The following is a 15,663-nucleotide window of genomic DNA, read 5'->3' on the forward strand; positions in this document are numbered from 1 at the left end:
CCTGATACAAGTAACATTAAGGAAGCCGTGAAAAAATCAACAAGATTCCAGATGCCGATGTTATTACTGCAATATGTTATATAAATAATATTGTTAAAATATTAAAATGAAAAAATAAATCATTACATAACCTTACCGTTTGTTTTAAGTTCGCATTTATAGACTGGGGGGGAAAAAAAAAGACTGCTGGAGTATGGAGTATAGTAAACACACGAAATATTTTATAGCAACAATGTTGACGAAAGATATTTTGGTTTTCCGAAGTTGCCGTCATTAAACAGAAACCAACATGGAGATTTCATTGCAACTAATTAGAAATTCGTCTTTCAGGTATGTAATAAACGATCTTCGCACAAAATAATGTACGATACACGAGCGGTATGTTTGTTTTCATGTTCTCGGAAATTAAAAAAGCTCAACTACGTTTCGCTTTTTCAATCTTTTCCTCGAACATGAAAACGTCAACATACCGCTCTTGTAACGTATATTACTATTGTGCGAGATCGTGCGTATTTGCTTGGTTTCCGCACAAAACCAATCCGCGGTAAGTCTAAAATTCCACATTCAGTATTCCCAACCTAACACACATAACAATTTCCCTCTTCTTACCGCTTAAGTGACATATTGATTTTACTACTTTAGGCTTCTAACATTATTTTTAGAGACGTTCAATATAGTAATAATTATAAATTGGAAACTTACCACTGCAATTTCACCTAAATTGCACTGTTAATTATTGTTTTTAAATATTTGCAAAAATTAAGTAAACTCTACAACTCCACTAAAGTTACTGGATTCGTGATGCAAGTAACATTAAGGAAGCCGTGAAAAAATCAACAAGATTCCAGATGCCGATGTTATTACTGCAATATATTATATAAATAATATTGTTAAAAAATTAAAATGAAAAATAAATCATTACATGAGTAGCTTAATATCAAAGACGGGCATCTGACCTCAATCGAAATTTAGATAGCTGTGGTTTTTTATACAATTTTTCATGCTCTTTCCAGTTATAGTGAAACCATATGCAAACTCTAACACTACATTTACAAAATAAATTGTGTTAAATATTACGAAGAACACTGTGAACTTAAAAATTGCCTCTAGATCAAAACAATGGAGACGACAGATGTCCGTCTTTGATATTAAGCTACTCACATAACCTTACCGTTTGTTTTAAGTTCGCATTTATGGACTGGGGGAAAAAAAAGACAGATGTATATCACGGCTTGCTGGAGTATAGTAAACACAGAAAACATTTTAAAGCAACAATGTTGAAGATACATATTTTTGTTTTACAAATTTGCCGTCATTGAACAGAAACCAAGATGGAGATTTCATTGCAACTAATTAGAAATTCCTCTTTCAGGTATGTAATAAACGATCTTCGCACAAAATAATGTACGATACACGAGCGATATGTTTTCTTTCAATTCTCGGAAATTAAAAAAGCTCAACTACGTTTAGCTTTTTCAAACTTTTCTTCGAACATGTAAACTTCAACGTACCGCTCTTGTAACGCATATTACTATTGTCAAATGATATTGTTCAGAAATCGTTTCTTTGTAAGCCCTTTAATTTTATCTGTGACTGTTATAATGTTAACATCTTGGCCTTGCAATCTATTATTCAAAACATGTTCAGTCCATTTTTATGAAAGGACTGGACTAATAGTTTTTATCCACCGGTCTACGGACTGAACTTGTTTTCAAGTGATATACACAATAACACAAACTTTTAGACAAGGATTGGCGTTGTTTTGAAAAAAAAAAAAAAAAGGAGTTTAAAACATAATGACAGAAATCTGAAAAAAAAATCATATATAATATATGTACAAATAATAAAAATGGCCAAATGAACTGAGTGAGTTTTGGAATCACATTTTTCAATTGGAAAATAGGTTCGCATATATTCTGATTTCTCATCTTGTATATTAAAAGCCAGATATATTAAAAGTTCTGTTCTTAACAGTAAACTCTTTTCAACACATTACTTCAAGAAAGCCATCTTCCGTGTGATAAAGTGTAATGTCATACAATGAACCTATACCTTCACAAATTTTGCTGAAAATTTGAGTTTGCAACGCCCTTCCTTTGATGAAATGTACCACTTTGTATTGGACTATTACCGCACCGCCACGGTGGTAATGGTTTGAAGTATTAGAATAGTAATATACGTTACAAGAGCGGTATGTTGACGTTTTCATGGTCGAGGAAAAGCTTGAAAAAGCGAAACGTAGTTGAGCTTTCTTAATTTCCGAGAACATGAAAACAAACATACCGCTCGTGTATCGTACATTATTTTGTGCGAAGATCGTTTATTGCATACCTGAAAGACGAATTTCTAATTAGTTGCAATGAAATCTCCATGTTGGTTTCTGTTTAATGACGGCAACTTCGGAAAACCAAAATATCTTTCTTTAACATTGTTGCTATAAAATATTTTATGTGTTTACTATACTCCAGCAGGCCGTGATATACGTCTTGTCTTCCCCCCCCCCCCCCCAGTCTATAAATGCGAACTTAAAACAAACGGTAAGGTTATGTAATGATTTATTTTTCATTTTAATATTTTAACAATATTATTTATATAACATATTGCAGTAATAACATCGGCATCTGGAATCTTGTTGATTTTTTTACGGCTTCCTTATTGTTACTTGTATCAGGAATGCAATAAGTTTCGTGGAGTAGTAGACTTTACTTAATTTTTGCAAATATTTAAAAACAATAATTAACATTGCAGTTTAGGTGAAATTGCAGTGGCAAGTTTCCAATGTATAATTATTACTAAGTTAAACGTCTCTAAAAATAATATGTTAAAAGCCTAAAGCAGCAAAATGAATGTCGCGCTTAAGCGGTAAGAAGAGGGAAATTGTTATGTGTGTTACGTTGGGAATACTGAATGTGGTATTTCACACTTACCGCGTATTAGTTCTGTGCGGAAAACAAGCAAATACGCACGATCTCGCACAAATGATGTTTACCTAATATTTCGTGTAATTGTTGCACCATATAGAATTCAGTTTGGTTACACTTTGGGTGGTATCCACTGATTTTCAGTAAAATTACCATTATTTTCGATTTTGCAACGATTTTTATTTTTCCAATGGGGCTTAGTACCGGTACGACGGGAAGGGGGTGGGGTCGCGAAAGAAAGACTCGTCCAAAAGTGAGTCGCGACTTCAGAAAGTTTGAGAACCACTGCCTTAGGCCTATATGAGCTGCAGCTGAAAGAGGTCGGCCACTCAAGTTTCTTTCATTGGTCCTATCTGGGAATGCTGTAACATCTCTCAAATTATGATGCATTCCTTCTTTTCTTTGTTAAATTGGTTTCTTACTATGTGCAGTGCTCCATAAAGTCCGAATACCTCTATAAGCTCTTTAATTTAATGTCATGATGAACTCACGGGCTAGTTATCCAAGAGGTCCTTGCGTCGGACCCACAAGTCGTGCACCTCCTAGTCCTTCGTGACAGTTTTTCCAACATTGCAGTTGTGACTGACAAGGAAGGGTCCAGGTGGTTGTCGCTGATATTTGACCGGGGCAAGTTTATTTGTGTTTTAGAACATAAGGAAAAAGTTATGGTGCGACTTGAGATGCTATGGAATAGGGATATCTTATGCGAAGTTTTACCGTTAGATGGCAGGAGCGTTCCATGCGGCGCAACATGTTATAGGGCTATATTATGTTATAATTGCTACAGTTGATTACGTTTTCTCGCTTGTTGGGTTTTCTGTGCGTGTCAAAATTATATTTACAATTATTTTGTATAACCTAGTATAATTTAATATAATTCAATATTTTCTTACCTCACAATTTAATTTAATTTACAATAAATAACAACGTAAACCTGTATAATATTGAGTGATTCCCCTTAAGAGATGGGTGGGGAAATCTGCAGTATGCAGAATATAGATATGAGTAAATTGAATGTGCATGAACCTAAACGAGAACTTTGAGAACGAGGTGCACGAATAAAAAAACAGGAACTATGTCGAAGGTGAATATTGCCCTTTTTAATCATTAATATTTAAGAACCGTACGCTAAAAACAGGATATGCAGCCACCAATGTTTTTTTTATATAGGGAAGGGACTATCGAGATTGAATTCCTTGTATTTTTTCTGTAGTTGCAGAAAGATCAAATGCAATAAAATTTTTAATAGGATGATATAATATGATCGCAGTAGTATCACGATTAGTCGTGCGATTTGTAGGTTAAGGACATGCAGTTTTGAATACTATGTAGGATGATTTTGAAAATATGAAGTTAAAACATGGTTTTAATAATTAGGGTACAGTACATTAAAAACATTATTCACGAAATGGATTTCACTACGGATCGTCCTGGATAATAAACATCCCAGTTTATCGAGAGTTTCCTGGAGGCGTAAACTTCGGAGACTCCTACAACTACTGCATATAATCTAAGCTAACACAGCTCGCTGTCGAGGTTGCATATGTTTTTATTAATTTTTCTTTTTCCTCTTCCAAAATAAAACTATAGTCAACAATTCCTTACTTGAAGTAGTTATTTTTATTTTTTATTTATTTATTATTTTTTTTATTTTAATGGGTTATTTTACGACGCTGTATCAACATCTAGGTTATTTAGCGTCTGTATGAAATGAAGGTGATAATGCCGGTGAAATAAGTCCGGGATCCAGCACTGAAAGTTACCCAGCATTTGCTCGTATTGGGTTGAGGGAAAACCCCGGAAAAAACCTCAACCAGGTAACTTGCCCCGACCGGGATTCGAACCCGGGCCACCTGGTTTACTTTTATTTAATAGCTACCACTTTCGGGGCTCAATTTAATTACTTGTATTTTTTTAAGGTTTAAAGCATGTATTCAGAATATCTCGGAACCTGATTGAAGACAAAAAGCTTTCCCTGGTTTTTACATATAGGAACATAACAAAAATTTGCCATTTTTAGCTGTTGTTTTTAAGAGTATTTAATATACTAATACACTACGTATGATATATCCTTAATGTTTATATACCGAAAAACAAATGCATACGCAAAGCGGATCCCTTAAAGTACATGTGCGCTATCTGTTGGTGGTAGTTCAGGATATCCCTATACATGTGTCCGAGGGAGAGGCGGAGGAAAATGTGGAAAGGAGAGTGATTTAGACGTTAGACACGGAACCGGTTCTGCTAGTTGTAACTTAGATACGAGTGCGGACGTTGTGTGCATCATACAGAATGAAACACGCCACAATAGTTCAGTTGCTAGTGGATTTTTTTTTTTAAGTTTCGGGGAAACGCCAACTAGTTTTTGAACATATTAAAAATAGTTGATTGAAGAAGAGGTCGCTAATAAAGAGAGTAATACACTTATGACTGATGAAATCACGGATGGTGAGGAAATTGATAGTGATTTCGGCGATGATCCAGCGTTACAAGATGAGTCACGTCCACAAAGAAGTTCTACATTAGTTGATAGGATAGTCGTACGCCCCATCATCACCACCACGTAAGAAGAGCACAGAATTTCCTAAAGGGTACTTGTGTGATGCTTATAAAATCAAGAGGAAAGGATTCTCCCCAGTTTTGTCCTCCTGGTTTGGCCATTGGCAAGTCATCCTCAATGTTTATATAGGCTACAGAAAAACAAATGCACACGCAAAGCGGATCCCTCAAAGTACACGTGCGCTATCTGTTGGTGGTAGTTCAGAATATCCCTATACATGTGTCCGCCACTTTCTTGACAAGTCATAGTGATATTAAGGAATTGAAAACTCTTGGTAATTCCGTTTTTAATAAAGTCAAGAAATGGTTTAGTTCTAATAAATTTCTTTTAAATGAAAGTAAAACTGCATCTTTATTGTTTAGTAGTACAGTCATGGAAAATAATAATTTGAACTTCTTGGTATTACTGTGGACAGCACACTTACTTGGGCAGACCATGTTGATTCTGTTTGTAAAAAATTGTCAAGAGTAATATTTCTTCTGCGAAATTTGAAAATGTATGTTCCGAAGAATTACATTAGAGTTGTCTATTTTTCTTATTTTCATAGTATACTTTCTTATGGACTACTTTTATGGGGTAATAGTTCTCATACTAATAAAGTATTTATGTTACAAAAAATCTATTAGAATTATAACTAATTCATCAATGAAGGCACACTGCAGGCCGTTATTTGTAAATGAAAAAATTATGACTGTAACATCACTGAATATTTATCAAGCCCTAAATTTCGTCAAAGAAAATTCACATATGTTGATACATAGGAATGATGTTCATATTTACAACACCAGAAACCGTGACCTTTTTGACATACCTAAGTGTAGGCTAACTAAATGAATAATTATTTTATTATGTCTTTAAAAATAGCAAATAAATTTCCGAGATATCTTTTTAATCTGGAAAGGAAGTCTTTTAACAGACTTGTCTCTGGTTGATTAATCAACAAACCATTTTATGAAATTAATGAGTTTTTTAATGTCAACGTTGTTGAGAATTTTTTAATTAATTTTGTTTTGCTGTTTACTTTTATTACTGACTTTGTCAATTGCACAATGTTGTGTGCTCTGACTATAACACTGAATATACTGAATATTCTGACTTAGCATCCCGTGTAAAATTCACTTCTTTAACGGCACAAGAAAGACTGATACAAAATAAGTCAGTCTTGTAAACGTTTTATATTACACTTGAAACTCTATAAGCATTACTGTAGTCATTTCTGTGGTTTTTTTTATAAATAATTAAATCAATGACATCACAATGTACACAAATTCCTTTTTTGTACATATACATCTTGATTACACAACTTTTAACACTGTATCACTTCGGAATATGTATTATATGACTTTCTTGTGTTAAATTCTATCGTACCTGGTTTACATGTTTCGACCTATTATGGGTTATCCTCAGAACTGGTCGTTGTTGGTCTTGGCGCCTCTTGTTTTTCTTCCTGTGAGGGTATGTTTGTGTGGTATAATGTCCTTTAAAACTTTCGAGCACAATAAACCTATATGCCATACTATTGTTACCATAAGCACAAGAAAAATACATTGTATGGTGTAATTTATTAATAGTTTAAGTGCGTCCGATAGGAAATGTTTATTCATGATATTAATTATTATTGTTATTATATTAATATCATTATTACTGTATTACTATTAATGAAAAATAATAATTTCACTCACCAAATAAGCTGTTACGCTGTGAGTTTGTGATTGTTTCAGTGTGATGAAGCAACCCATGTTGAAATTCCCCTTTCTTTTTTTCTTTTTAATTTTTTCCTTTGACAGCAACAAACAAGGCCAACAGAAAAGTTTATTTTGCACCACATTACCACTTAATCATTTATGTTGCCCATACCAGGATGCAATAGAAACTCGAGTTTTAAGATTATCTGTCAGAAAAATTGTCAGCGATGTCATAGGTATATCGGTAGGCTCTCTCTTTATGTAAAACTTCCTTTCTTTCAATATTATTTTTTCTCGAAAAAGGACACTCTAACAATGAATTAACTACACCAGCACTATTTCTCGCATTTTGTTTCTGTTTATATTTTCCCGAAATACATAAAAACATTGGCCCAGATTCACTACTGTACTGCGAAGTACAGTAGTACAACACCCTCGCTTAAGTCATAAACTATGACATAAGGGGAGAGAATAGTGGGTTTCTGCTTTCCAAAGAGCTGGAATTTTTGTTATTTATGGCTTATTTAGGAAGACAAGTCACCATTGCTATTCCCACCCCAATCTACTCTTGAGACAGGCCCATGGATGGGAGGAGTAAAAGCTGACCAGGCCACGAGGCCAGACGAACTGTGCCTCAGCTACAACGTTTTAAGCGGAACCTCAAAGCTCGCGAAAACATACGAAATGCAGAAGCCAGACCCGGCACGAGCGATCCTGGCCTCAGGAACAAATTTTACTGCAAAACAGATCTATATACATCACAAAGTTTTCAAATGCTTCTACAGCGATGTTTATGCTTCGTTAAAATAACTAATACATTATATAAAAACACAAAACTTGATTTCAGTTAAGCCAAGTGACTGAGGCCCGGCCTCACTTGCCTCAATCAGCCGCCACTGGTACATACTAATTTAATACAGTGTAATACACAATTATGATGATTTTCGTTGAATGAAATATCGGATTGAGTTAAATTATTTCTGAGTACTTACCGTTGTGAATTGGACGTTGTAATCGACAAAAGTTAAAATGCCATCAAATATTCTATTGAAGCCCTGGTAAACATCGTTAAATGTGCGCTGCAGAATGTTCGCCATTTCTAAAAGGTTGGCTGCAATACTAGCTGTCTGCACTCCAACGGTTATTGCCTTTCCAACCAGATCATCGGAGGAGTTGCCGAGATTTATTAGAGTACGTATTTGAGAGCCAAACTGAAAAATTGATAAAATTGAAGAAAGGTTCACGTATAATAAGCAATTAATATCTGGCTCATAATGAAACACATACAGATTCGACATATGTTCTGAAATGAGAGAAATACGTGTCTATCTGAGAAATGAGAGTTACTTTTCAGTTTCATTTATTATTTCTATATTTCTAACATGTTTTTCAATGATTTTTATTATTAAAAGAAGCAGAAGTACAGAAAATATTGGTACAATTTGTTTATTTTCATAAAGAAGCGTTATACCAAAGAATAGACCTATAAATTCTCTTAGGAAACTTGTTGCCAATATAGGCCTATGGTGTTTTCACTTTAGCGAAAATCATTTAGAAACGCCAAGAAAGCCAACGGTGTAGGGTGACCAGATGTCCTTTTTTTGTCCGGACATGTCCTCTTTTTTAGGCTTTTGTCCGGGGTCCGGGCGGATTTTTAAAAAGTCAAGAAATGTCCTCCTTTTCGTAACTTGTATGCCTGATATTTTGAAATTATCTGATTTGAAGTAATTTGCCTGTAGGTGGCAGCAGCATCGACGGAATATACTCTTTGTCAACCATCATAATTCTCTTTGCTTACAAAGTAATATTAAATTCACATTTTGTGCGGTCTTTTTATGTATTTTGGTAATAATTATAGTTCCCTTGGCTTTCATAATGTACTTAACTGTAAAATCACTTTATATTATTAAGTTTTATTATAAGAAGGCTGCAGTAAAATATATATTGACATAATTTTAAGTATAATATAGGTCTAAGCCTAAATCTAAATAGGCTAGATATTTTCTGTCCTATTTAATAAATATAGTTCCATTGACTTTATAATAGGTAACTGCAAAATGATTATTATCGAGTTTTATCATAATTATTTTGTAATATTAACATACTTTTAAGTACGTATGATATAAGCCTATATCTGTAATGTAAGTAGTTTGTAAGAAAATAGATATTGACGTAATTTATAGTATAATATAGGCCTAAGCCTAAATCTAAGTACATATTTTCTGTCCTCTTTTTTCGAACAATGTCCTTCTTTTTGAAGCTTTGTGTCCTCTTTTCTATCGATGTGAATCTGGTCACCCTACAACGGTGTAATATTTTAAAACTCCTTTTTCAGAAAGGAAAGTTACATTTGTTCAGATAAAATTTCTTAACATCTAAAGGACAAAACTAAAATCCTTTCAGTAATTTATTATCAGAATACACTGCTTTCTTAAAACTGACTGAGCATATTCAAAATTAAATCAATTGCTTTCCCAAAAACACACTATGAAGTGTTTCATATAAACAATTTTTATCTCGAAAAAGAAGTAAAAACGAACAAAATTGGTCGGCCTGAGTGGCGCAGTCGGTAGTGCTGGCCTTCTGTGCCCGAGGTTGCGGGTTCGATCCCGGCTCAGGTTGGTGGCATTTAAGTGTGCTTAAATGCTACAGGCTCATGCTTACAAATTTACGAACAAAATTGTGTTATATATTTTTGTTTGAAATATCTCAAAGAATAACCCCTATATTTTCAACAAAACCCATAAATGAAACCACAATAAAATTCATATAAAGTCACGCGTGATAGCAAGCAATAAGGAATCATAAAGCGATGACAAATTTCAAATTGGTAATTTAATTATTTGACAAGCAGAAATTATTAGAAGCTTTTGTAAGGTGAAAATATAGACTTCAAGATTTTAATACATAATACAACTTCTACTCGGTAAAAAAAAAAAAAAAAAAAAAAAAAACTGGCTGAGAATAGTGTCGACTATTCAGTTGTGGCGATTGGAAATATAGGCTATGCATTACATACGAGACAAAATGGAATTACACAAATTTATTTGGGTGTATCGAGTGACATTTTCTGAAGTTGTAGTGCAGTTAAATGAGCCTAGGATTACTAAAAAAATTCAGAGTTAAGGACAAAATTATGCTCTAAAATTTTTGTAGTGTTTCTATATACATACATACATACAGGGACATCATTTTATTTTTACTTCAATTTTTATTGTACCTGAGTTTTTGAATGTACTTCACTCCCACCCCTTCTACTAATGAAGTTCAGGCGTCCTCCACACAGAACCAAGGCCGCATATATAGTCATAGTAGCCTTACGGTCATAGTAAACATTACGTTCCAAAAATATGTTGACGTTTTCCAGTGACGAAAACTCTTTCAATATCCAATCATTTTTGCACAGATACTGTCGTCCATTTGCCTACGTCGCATCCCGGTTTCCCCCACCTGCTTCTATTCACCTCTCTGTAAAGACTAATGGCTGGGCTGTCTTAGCTCTTTTCTGAGAACATTAATTTCTGATATGAATTGGACGTCTACGTAATATTATACAACTGTTTAAAATAACTTAAATAAAAGGACCTCGTTAAGTAATTAACTGTCACGTGATTTCCTTCCTTTCTACGACCCTGCGACATAATCATTTGGACGGACAGTAGATAGCATGTCTGAGTAATTTTATCTTTTCGGATCGGGTGAAGTGAAGATTGAATTTACAGTTCGTAAGGTACTCTTTTATAGAGTAGGTACAGAATTATTTCAACATGAGTTACTGATACGAGATACGAACCTGGTAATTGGAATTACGTACAATATTCTATACTGCGATAATATGCACATTAAAACTGAAGCCTGTATCGAAATGAACGGCCACCATTTTCAAAAATTTGTTTAAATATCCATATTATGATTATTTTTCAATTTAACTTCATTCTCTGTAGTGTACGCTAATGTGCTGTAGACAGTATAATATACACTGCATAATGAATACGTCCGCATGGACAGCTCAGTTCGTGAGTAAAAATACTTATTGTTAATACTGTACTGTATTTTGATTAAACAAAAACCTAATGAAAATTATCAAACTCAAAAGCGTGATATTTCCTAGTTTACGTAAATTGATTAACTACTTCTCTTCCCTCCTATACCTAATGAAGTGATTTGTTTGTATATTACGTCAATATCATCGAACTCCAGTCGTGGAAGGGGGTTGGAAACGGTGTATCCGGTTGTTAATCGTTGATCCAAAGGTATAGCCAGGTTAATATTAAAAATGTTAGTAAAAATAAAATGATGTCCCTGTGTATATATATATATATATATATATATATATATATATATATATATGACTTTGTCTCGTAGTTACGGACATCTTCTGACCTTGCTGAACTGGTTACCAACATTTCGAATGTCGGAAGAGATGAGAGTCATCGACACGTTTACATCGTTTGTGATTTGTTGTATCGAATTGGAGTTGTTCTTGTGGTGCTTGAATAACTTATTCTTCATATTCTTTAAGACGGAGGGTATGAATCCTTTCCAAAAATCAGGTGGTGGTGGTTCCTGAAAATGATTACCAACATCTGCATTATAACCAGTACCATTTTAAGAAAACGACCAACCTCTCCTTCACCAGGGGGAATACACTCTTGAAGAGGCCTCATTCTTGCTTCAGTTTATTATTATTATTATTATTATTATTATTATTATTATTATTATTAATATTATTATTATCATTACAAGGGTTGGATAAAAAGTTATGGCAACACTGCTGTCACATGACGATGGTGTGTTCCAGAGCTGCCAGCAGTGTGGACATGAACAAGGGCTGTTAGATGAGTTAGTGCAGCCAGCTGCGACAGTACTCTGTCAATCTACTGCAGTGTGTAGAACGTTGACTTTCATAGGGATAGTGCGAGTGCCCTAAGATCACGTTTACAAAACTAGAGCAACGTTCCTGCATCAAAATTGAAGTGGCACGAGGTCGTAGTGCACAAGAATGTTATCAGGGACTGCGTGAAGCACCACCACCTTCGTCCAGCGCTCAGGAGAAAACGACGACACTTGGTGGTACAGAACCCCATCATTCTTCATTACAATGCAAGGAGTCACACCGCTGCTGCTGCCAAGGACCTTTTGCGCCACTGGCAATGGAAGATTCTGTAACATCCACCGTAGTCACCCGATATGAGTCCATGAGATTACTATCTCTTTGCCAAAGTGAAAGAACCACTGTGAGGGACCCTGTGCAATACCAGAGATGAACTTATCTGTACTATAGGTTGCTATAGGGCGGTCAATACGGAACATCAACAAAGATGGACGCGCTGATGATATACGACGTCTTCTAAACCTTTGGCAAAAGGTGATAAATAAGGAGGGCGACTATATAGAAGGTACGTAAATCTTGTACCCCTGTGAATAAAGCCATGTCAGAATTATCGAACTGTTGCTATTAATTTTTATCCAACCTTTTGTATTATTATTATTATTATTATTATTATTATTATTATTATTATTATTAAAATCAGCAAGCGTCATTAGCGAATAGTCCTGGCCCTGGCACACAATATTTTTATAAAATAAATTATAAAAAAAATCCTTACGGTTTTTCTTCAAGTTTCTGAGGAAGGATGATCGAGGACAAAAATAGTTGGGACATTGTACAATTGGTATGATTTGTGAGAAGCTTCCTTTTCCCTTCTCTTTTCTATTTGAGCCTCAGAAAAGACTTCTGTATCCCCGAGAAGTCGATACATGCATACATACATCCCACACTAGTAATAATAGGTGAAGTAGTTCTAGGGAAGCTCCGGGAAATGAGCTGGCTTCAGTCTACTGATTAAAAACTGTATTTCGGTATTCCTGAAGTTTTAAAATAAAATTAGATTGATCTTATCTCTTTCCACTATAACATTTTTGACAGTCTGTTCATTTGAAGTTATACGTAGTGATGAAAATGTTCATTTCTTTAAACAATACTTTTACCTTTGTTATTCCTTTTTTATTTATCACACTGATATGAATAATTATATTTTTTTTCTGTAAATGTCCCCCTTTTTAACCAATATATTTGGCTTATTGATTTTGCCAAGTTTTATAGTAAAATTGTACTGATGTAATTATAAATTTTCCTGCAGACTTCCCCCTTACTGAGAAATGTTTTATCTTATTGATTTTACTGGAGGGTAGCTGCGAATATATTGTTTTGTCAACTAATTTGCTGTCAAAAAATCTGAAATTTTGAATTTATAAAACATTTATATTATCGGTTGTTCTTTATGGTTGTGAAACTTGGACTCTCACTTTGAGAGAGGAACATAGGTTAAGGGTGTTTGAGAATAAGGTTCTCAGGAAAATATTTGGGGCTAAGAGGGATGAAGTTACAGGAGAATGGAGAAAGTTACACAACACAGAACTGCACGCATTGTATTCTTCACCTGACATAATTAGGAACATTAAATCCAGATGTTTGTGATGGGCAGGGCATGTATGGGCGAATCCAGAAATGCATATAGAGTGTTAGTTGGGAGGCCAGAGGGAAAAAGACCTTTAGGGAGGCCGAGACGTAGATGGGAGGGTAATATTAAAATGGATTTGAGGGAGGTGGGATATGATGATAGAGACTGGATTGATCATACTCAGGATAGGGATCAATGGCGGGCTTATGAGGGCGGCAGTGAACCTCCGGGTTCCTTAAAAGCCAGCAAGTAAGTACTATTACACTGGTAAAATTACTACTACTACTGCTACGACTACGACTACGGCTACGGCTACGGCTACGGCTACGGCTACGGCTACGGCTACGGCTACGGCTACGGCTACGACTACGACTACGACGACCAATTCTATTTTATGTGTATTTGCGTACTTAAAATCATCGACGTGTCAATAGTAAATAGTCCTGGGCCCTGGCACACACAATATTTTTATAAAATAAATTATGAAAAAAATCCATGTGGTTTTTCTTCAAGTTTCTGAGGAAGAATGATCGAGAAAAAAAAATAGTTGGGACATTGTACATTGGGTATGATTTGTGAGAAGCTTCCATTCCCCTTCTCTTTTCTATTTGAGCTTCAGAAAAGACTTCGAGGACAAAATTGTTCTTACTTTTCTATATTTTGTGACTTTTAATTTCATTTGATACATTCTGATGATAACATTTATTATTATTATTATTATTATTATTATTATTATTATTATTATGGTTATTATTATTATTATGATGATGATGATTATTATTATTATTATTATTATTATTATTATTATTATTATTATTTCTCTTTATTTATTTAAAGCCTTCTGCATCCTATCAAACCAATCCCAGGTAAAGTGTCGCGCTCCAAATTTTTAAAATTACTGCCGCTGAATTTTTTTTTTTTTTTTCACATTCAGCAAGTTATTGATGAAGTATCAAAACAAATATATTTTCTGCCTTTTCATATTTAGTGTAAAATTCAAATAATAATGCACAAGTATTGTTTGCGTCCAGTTGTCAATACCATTGGACACGGAGACATTAATGCAAATGTTAGGAAGACGGAGGTTGTGGAAAAGTGCATGTTATCCACTTAAAAAAGATTTTGGTGTTCTGTGCTTCTTGTAGAAGTTTGCATTGTATTGGCCAAGACGCTTGATGAATGGATTTTCACTAGAATCTGCACTGTTATAGAACTTCTTAACTTGTTCACGTAATGAGTTTTTCAGAAATGTCATGTCCAGATCAAAGTGTATTTGTGCATTAGTTGAATTATGTATTATTCGGAGCACTTTATTTTGAACAATTTGAAGAGGGTGAAACATTGTTTTTGGAATGTAAAACCAAGCTGGGGCAACGTAAGTTAGGATCGGTAAAATCCGCATTTTGTAGAGCATAGCTTTTCTTCTTAGACTGAGAACAGGAGAATTGAACAGAGGGTAAAGATGAGATATTCTAAGAGAGATCTTAGTCACTTATCTTATCCAGACAAAATAAGCATTTGAAACAGACCGCCATTTTCGACTCTTTGCCACTGAGAGGCAGAGGCGGAGAGGGTAGTTATGACAACGTCGCACTCGCATGTTACTGGCGTTCGCGAAACGTCAGCAGGTTTGAGCGCAACTGTAATTATCCTTCATTTCTCTTGTTCTCAGCAACACTTAATAAATAATAACTATTCGTACTAATTTTCTCATTCAGTTTCATTCCTACCTTTCTCATAACTAAATAATTCTTTCTTGTAAATAACATAAATACATTTAAACTTATTTAATATAGAAGATCTAACTCTTGCTGACTATTTTCGGAAAAATATAACCTATTATAAATGTGTAAACACTTCCAACACATCACATTATCGCTCGTACTCTAGAACATTAGTGCAGAATGGAGGTATCGTGTGGTTAGCACGATGATCCATTTTTCCGTTATATAACTAACTTTCCTATTATTTCATCCCACTGATATACCATTTCCTCAGATTATAAATTGTTTTTTTCTTCCTTACTGCCCCCT

General features: G+C 34.5%; 2 protein-coding genes across 2 annotated transcripts in view; one reads left to right on the forward strand and one right to left on the reverse strand.

Annotated features, from left to right (window-relative positions):
- The window catches only part of LOC138701267 (solute carrier family 35 member G1), a 241,617-nt gene that overhangs the window by 21,479 nt on the left and 204,475 nt on the right, over positions 1-15,663 (forward strand). The gene's annotated exons all lie outside the window — the stretch shown is intronic.
- LOC138701268 (uncharacterized) overlaps positions 1-15,663 on the reverse strand; it is a 43,302-nt gene that overhangs the window by 13,379 nt on the left and 14,260 nt on the right. The window contains exons 3-4 of the mRNA XM_069827986.1: positions 11,550-11,732; positions 8,159-8,377 (exon numbers count right to left, since the gene is read on the reverse strand). Coding sequence (XP_069684087.1) covers positions 8,159-8,377; positions 11,550-11,732 — 402 coding nt within the window. The remainder of the gene's footprint in view (positions 1-8,158; positions 8,378-11,549; positions 11,733-15,663) is intronic.

This window comes from Periplaneta americana, chromosome 6, assembly GCF_040183065.1.
Source record: "Periplaneta americana isolate PAMFEO1 chromosome 6, P.americana_PAMFEO1_priV1, whole genome shotgun sequence".
Classification (NCBI taxonomy): domain Eukaryota; kingdom Metazoa; phylum Arthropoda; class Insecta; order Blattodea; family Blattidae; genus Periplaneta; species Periplaneta americana.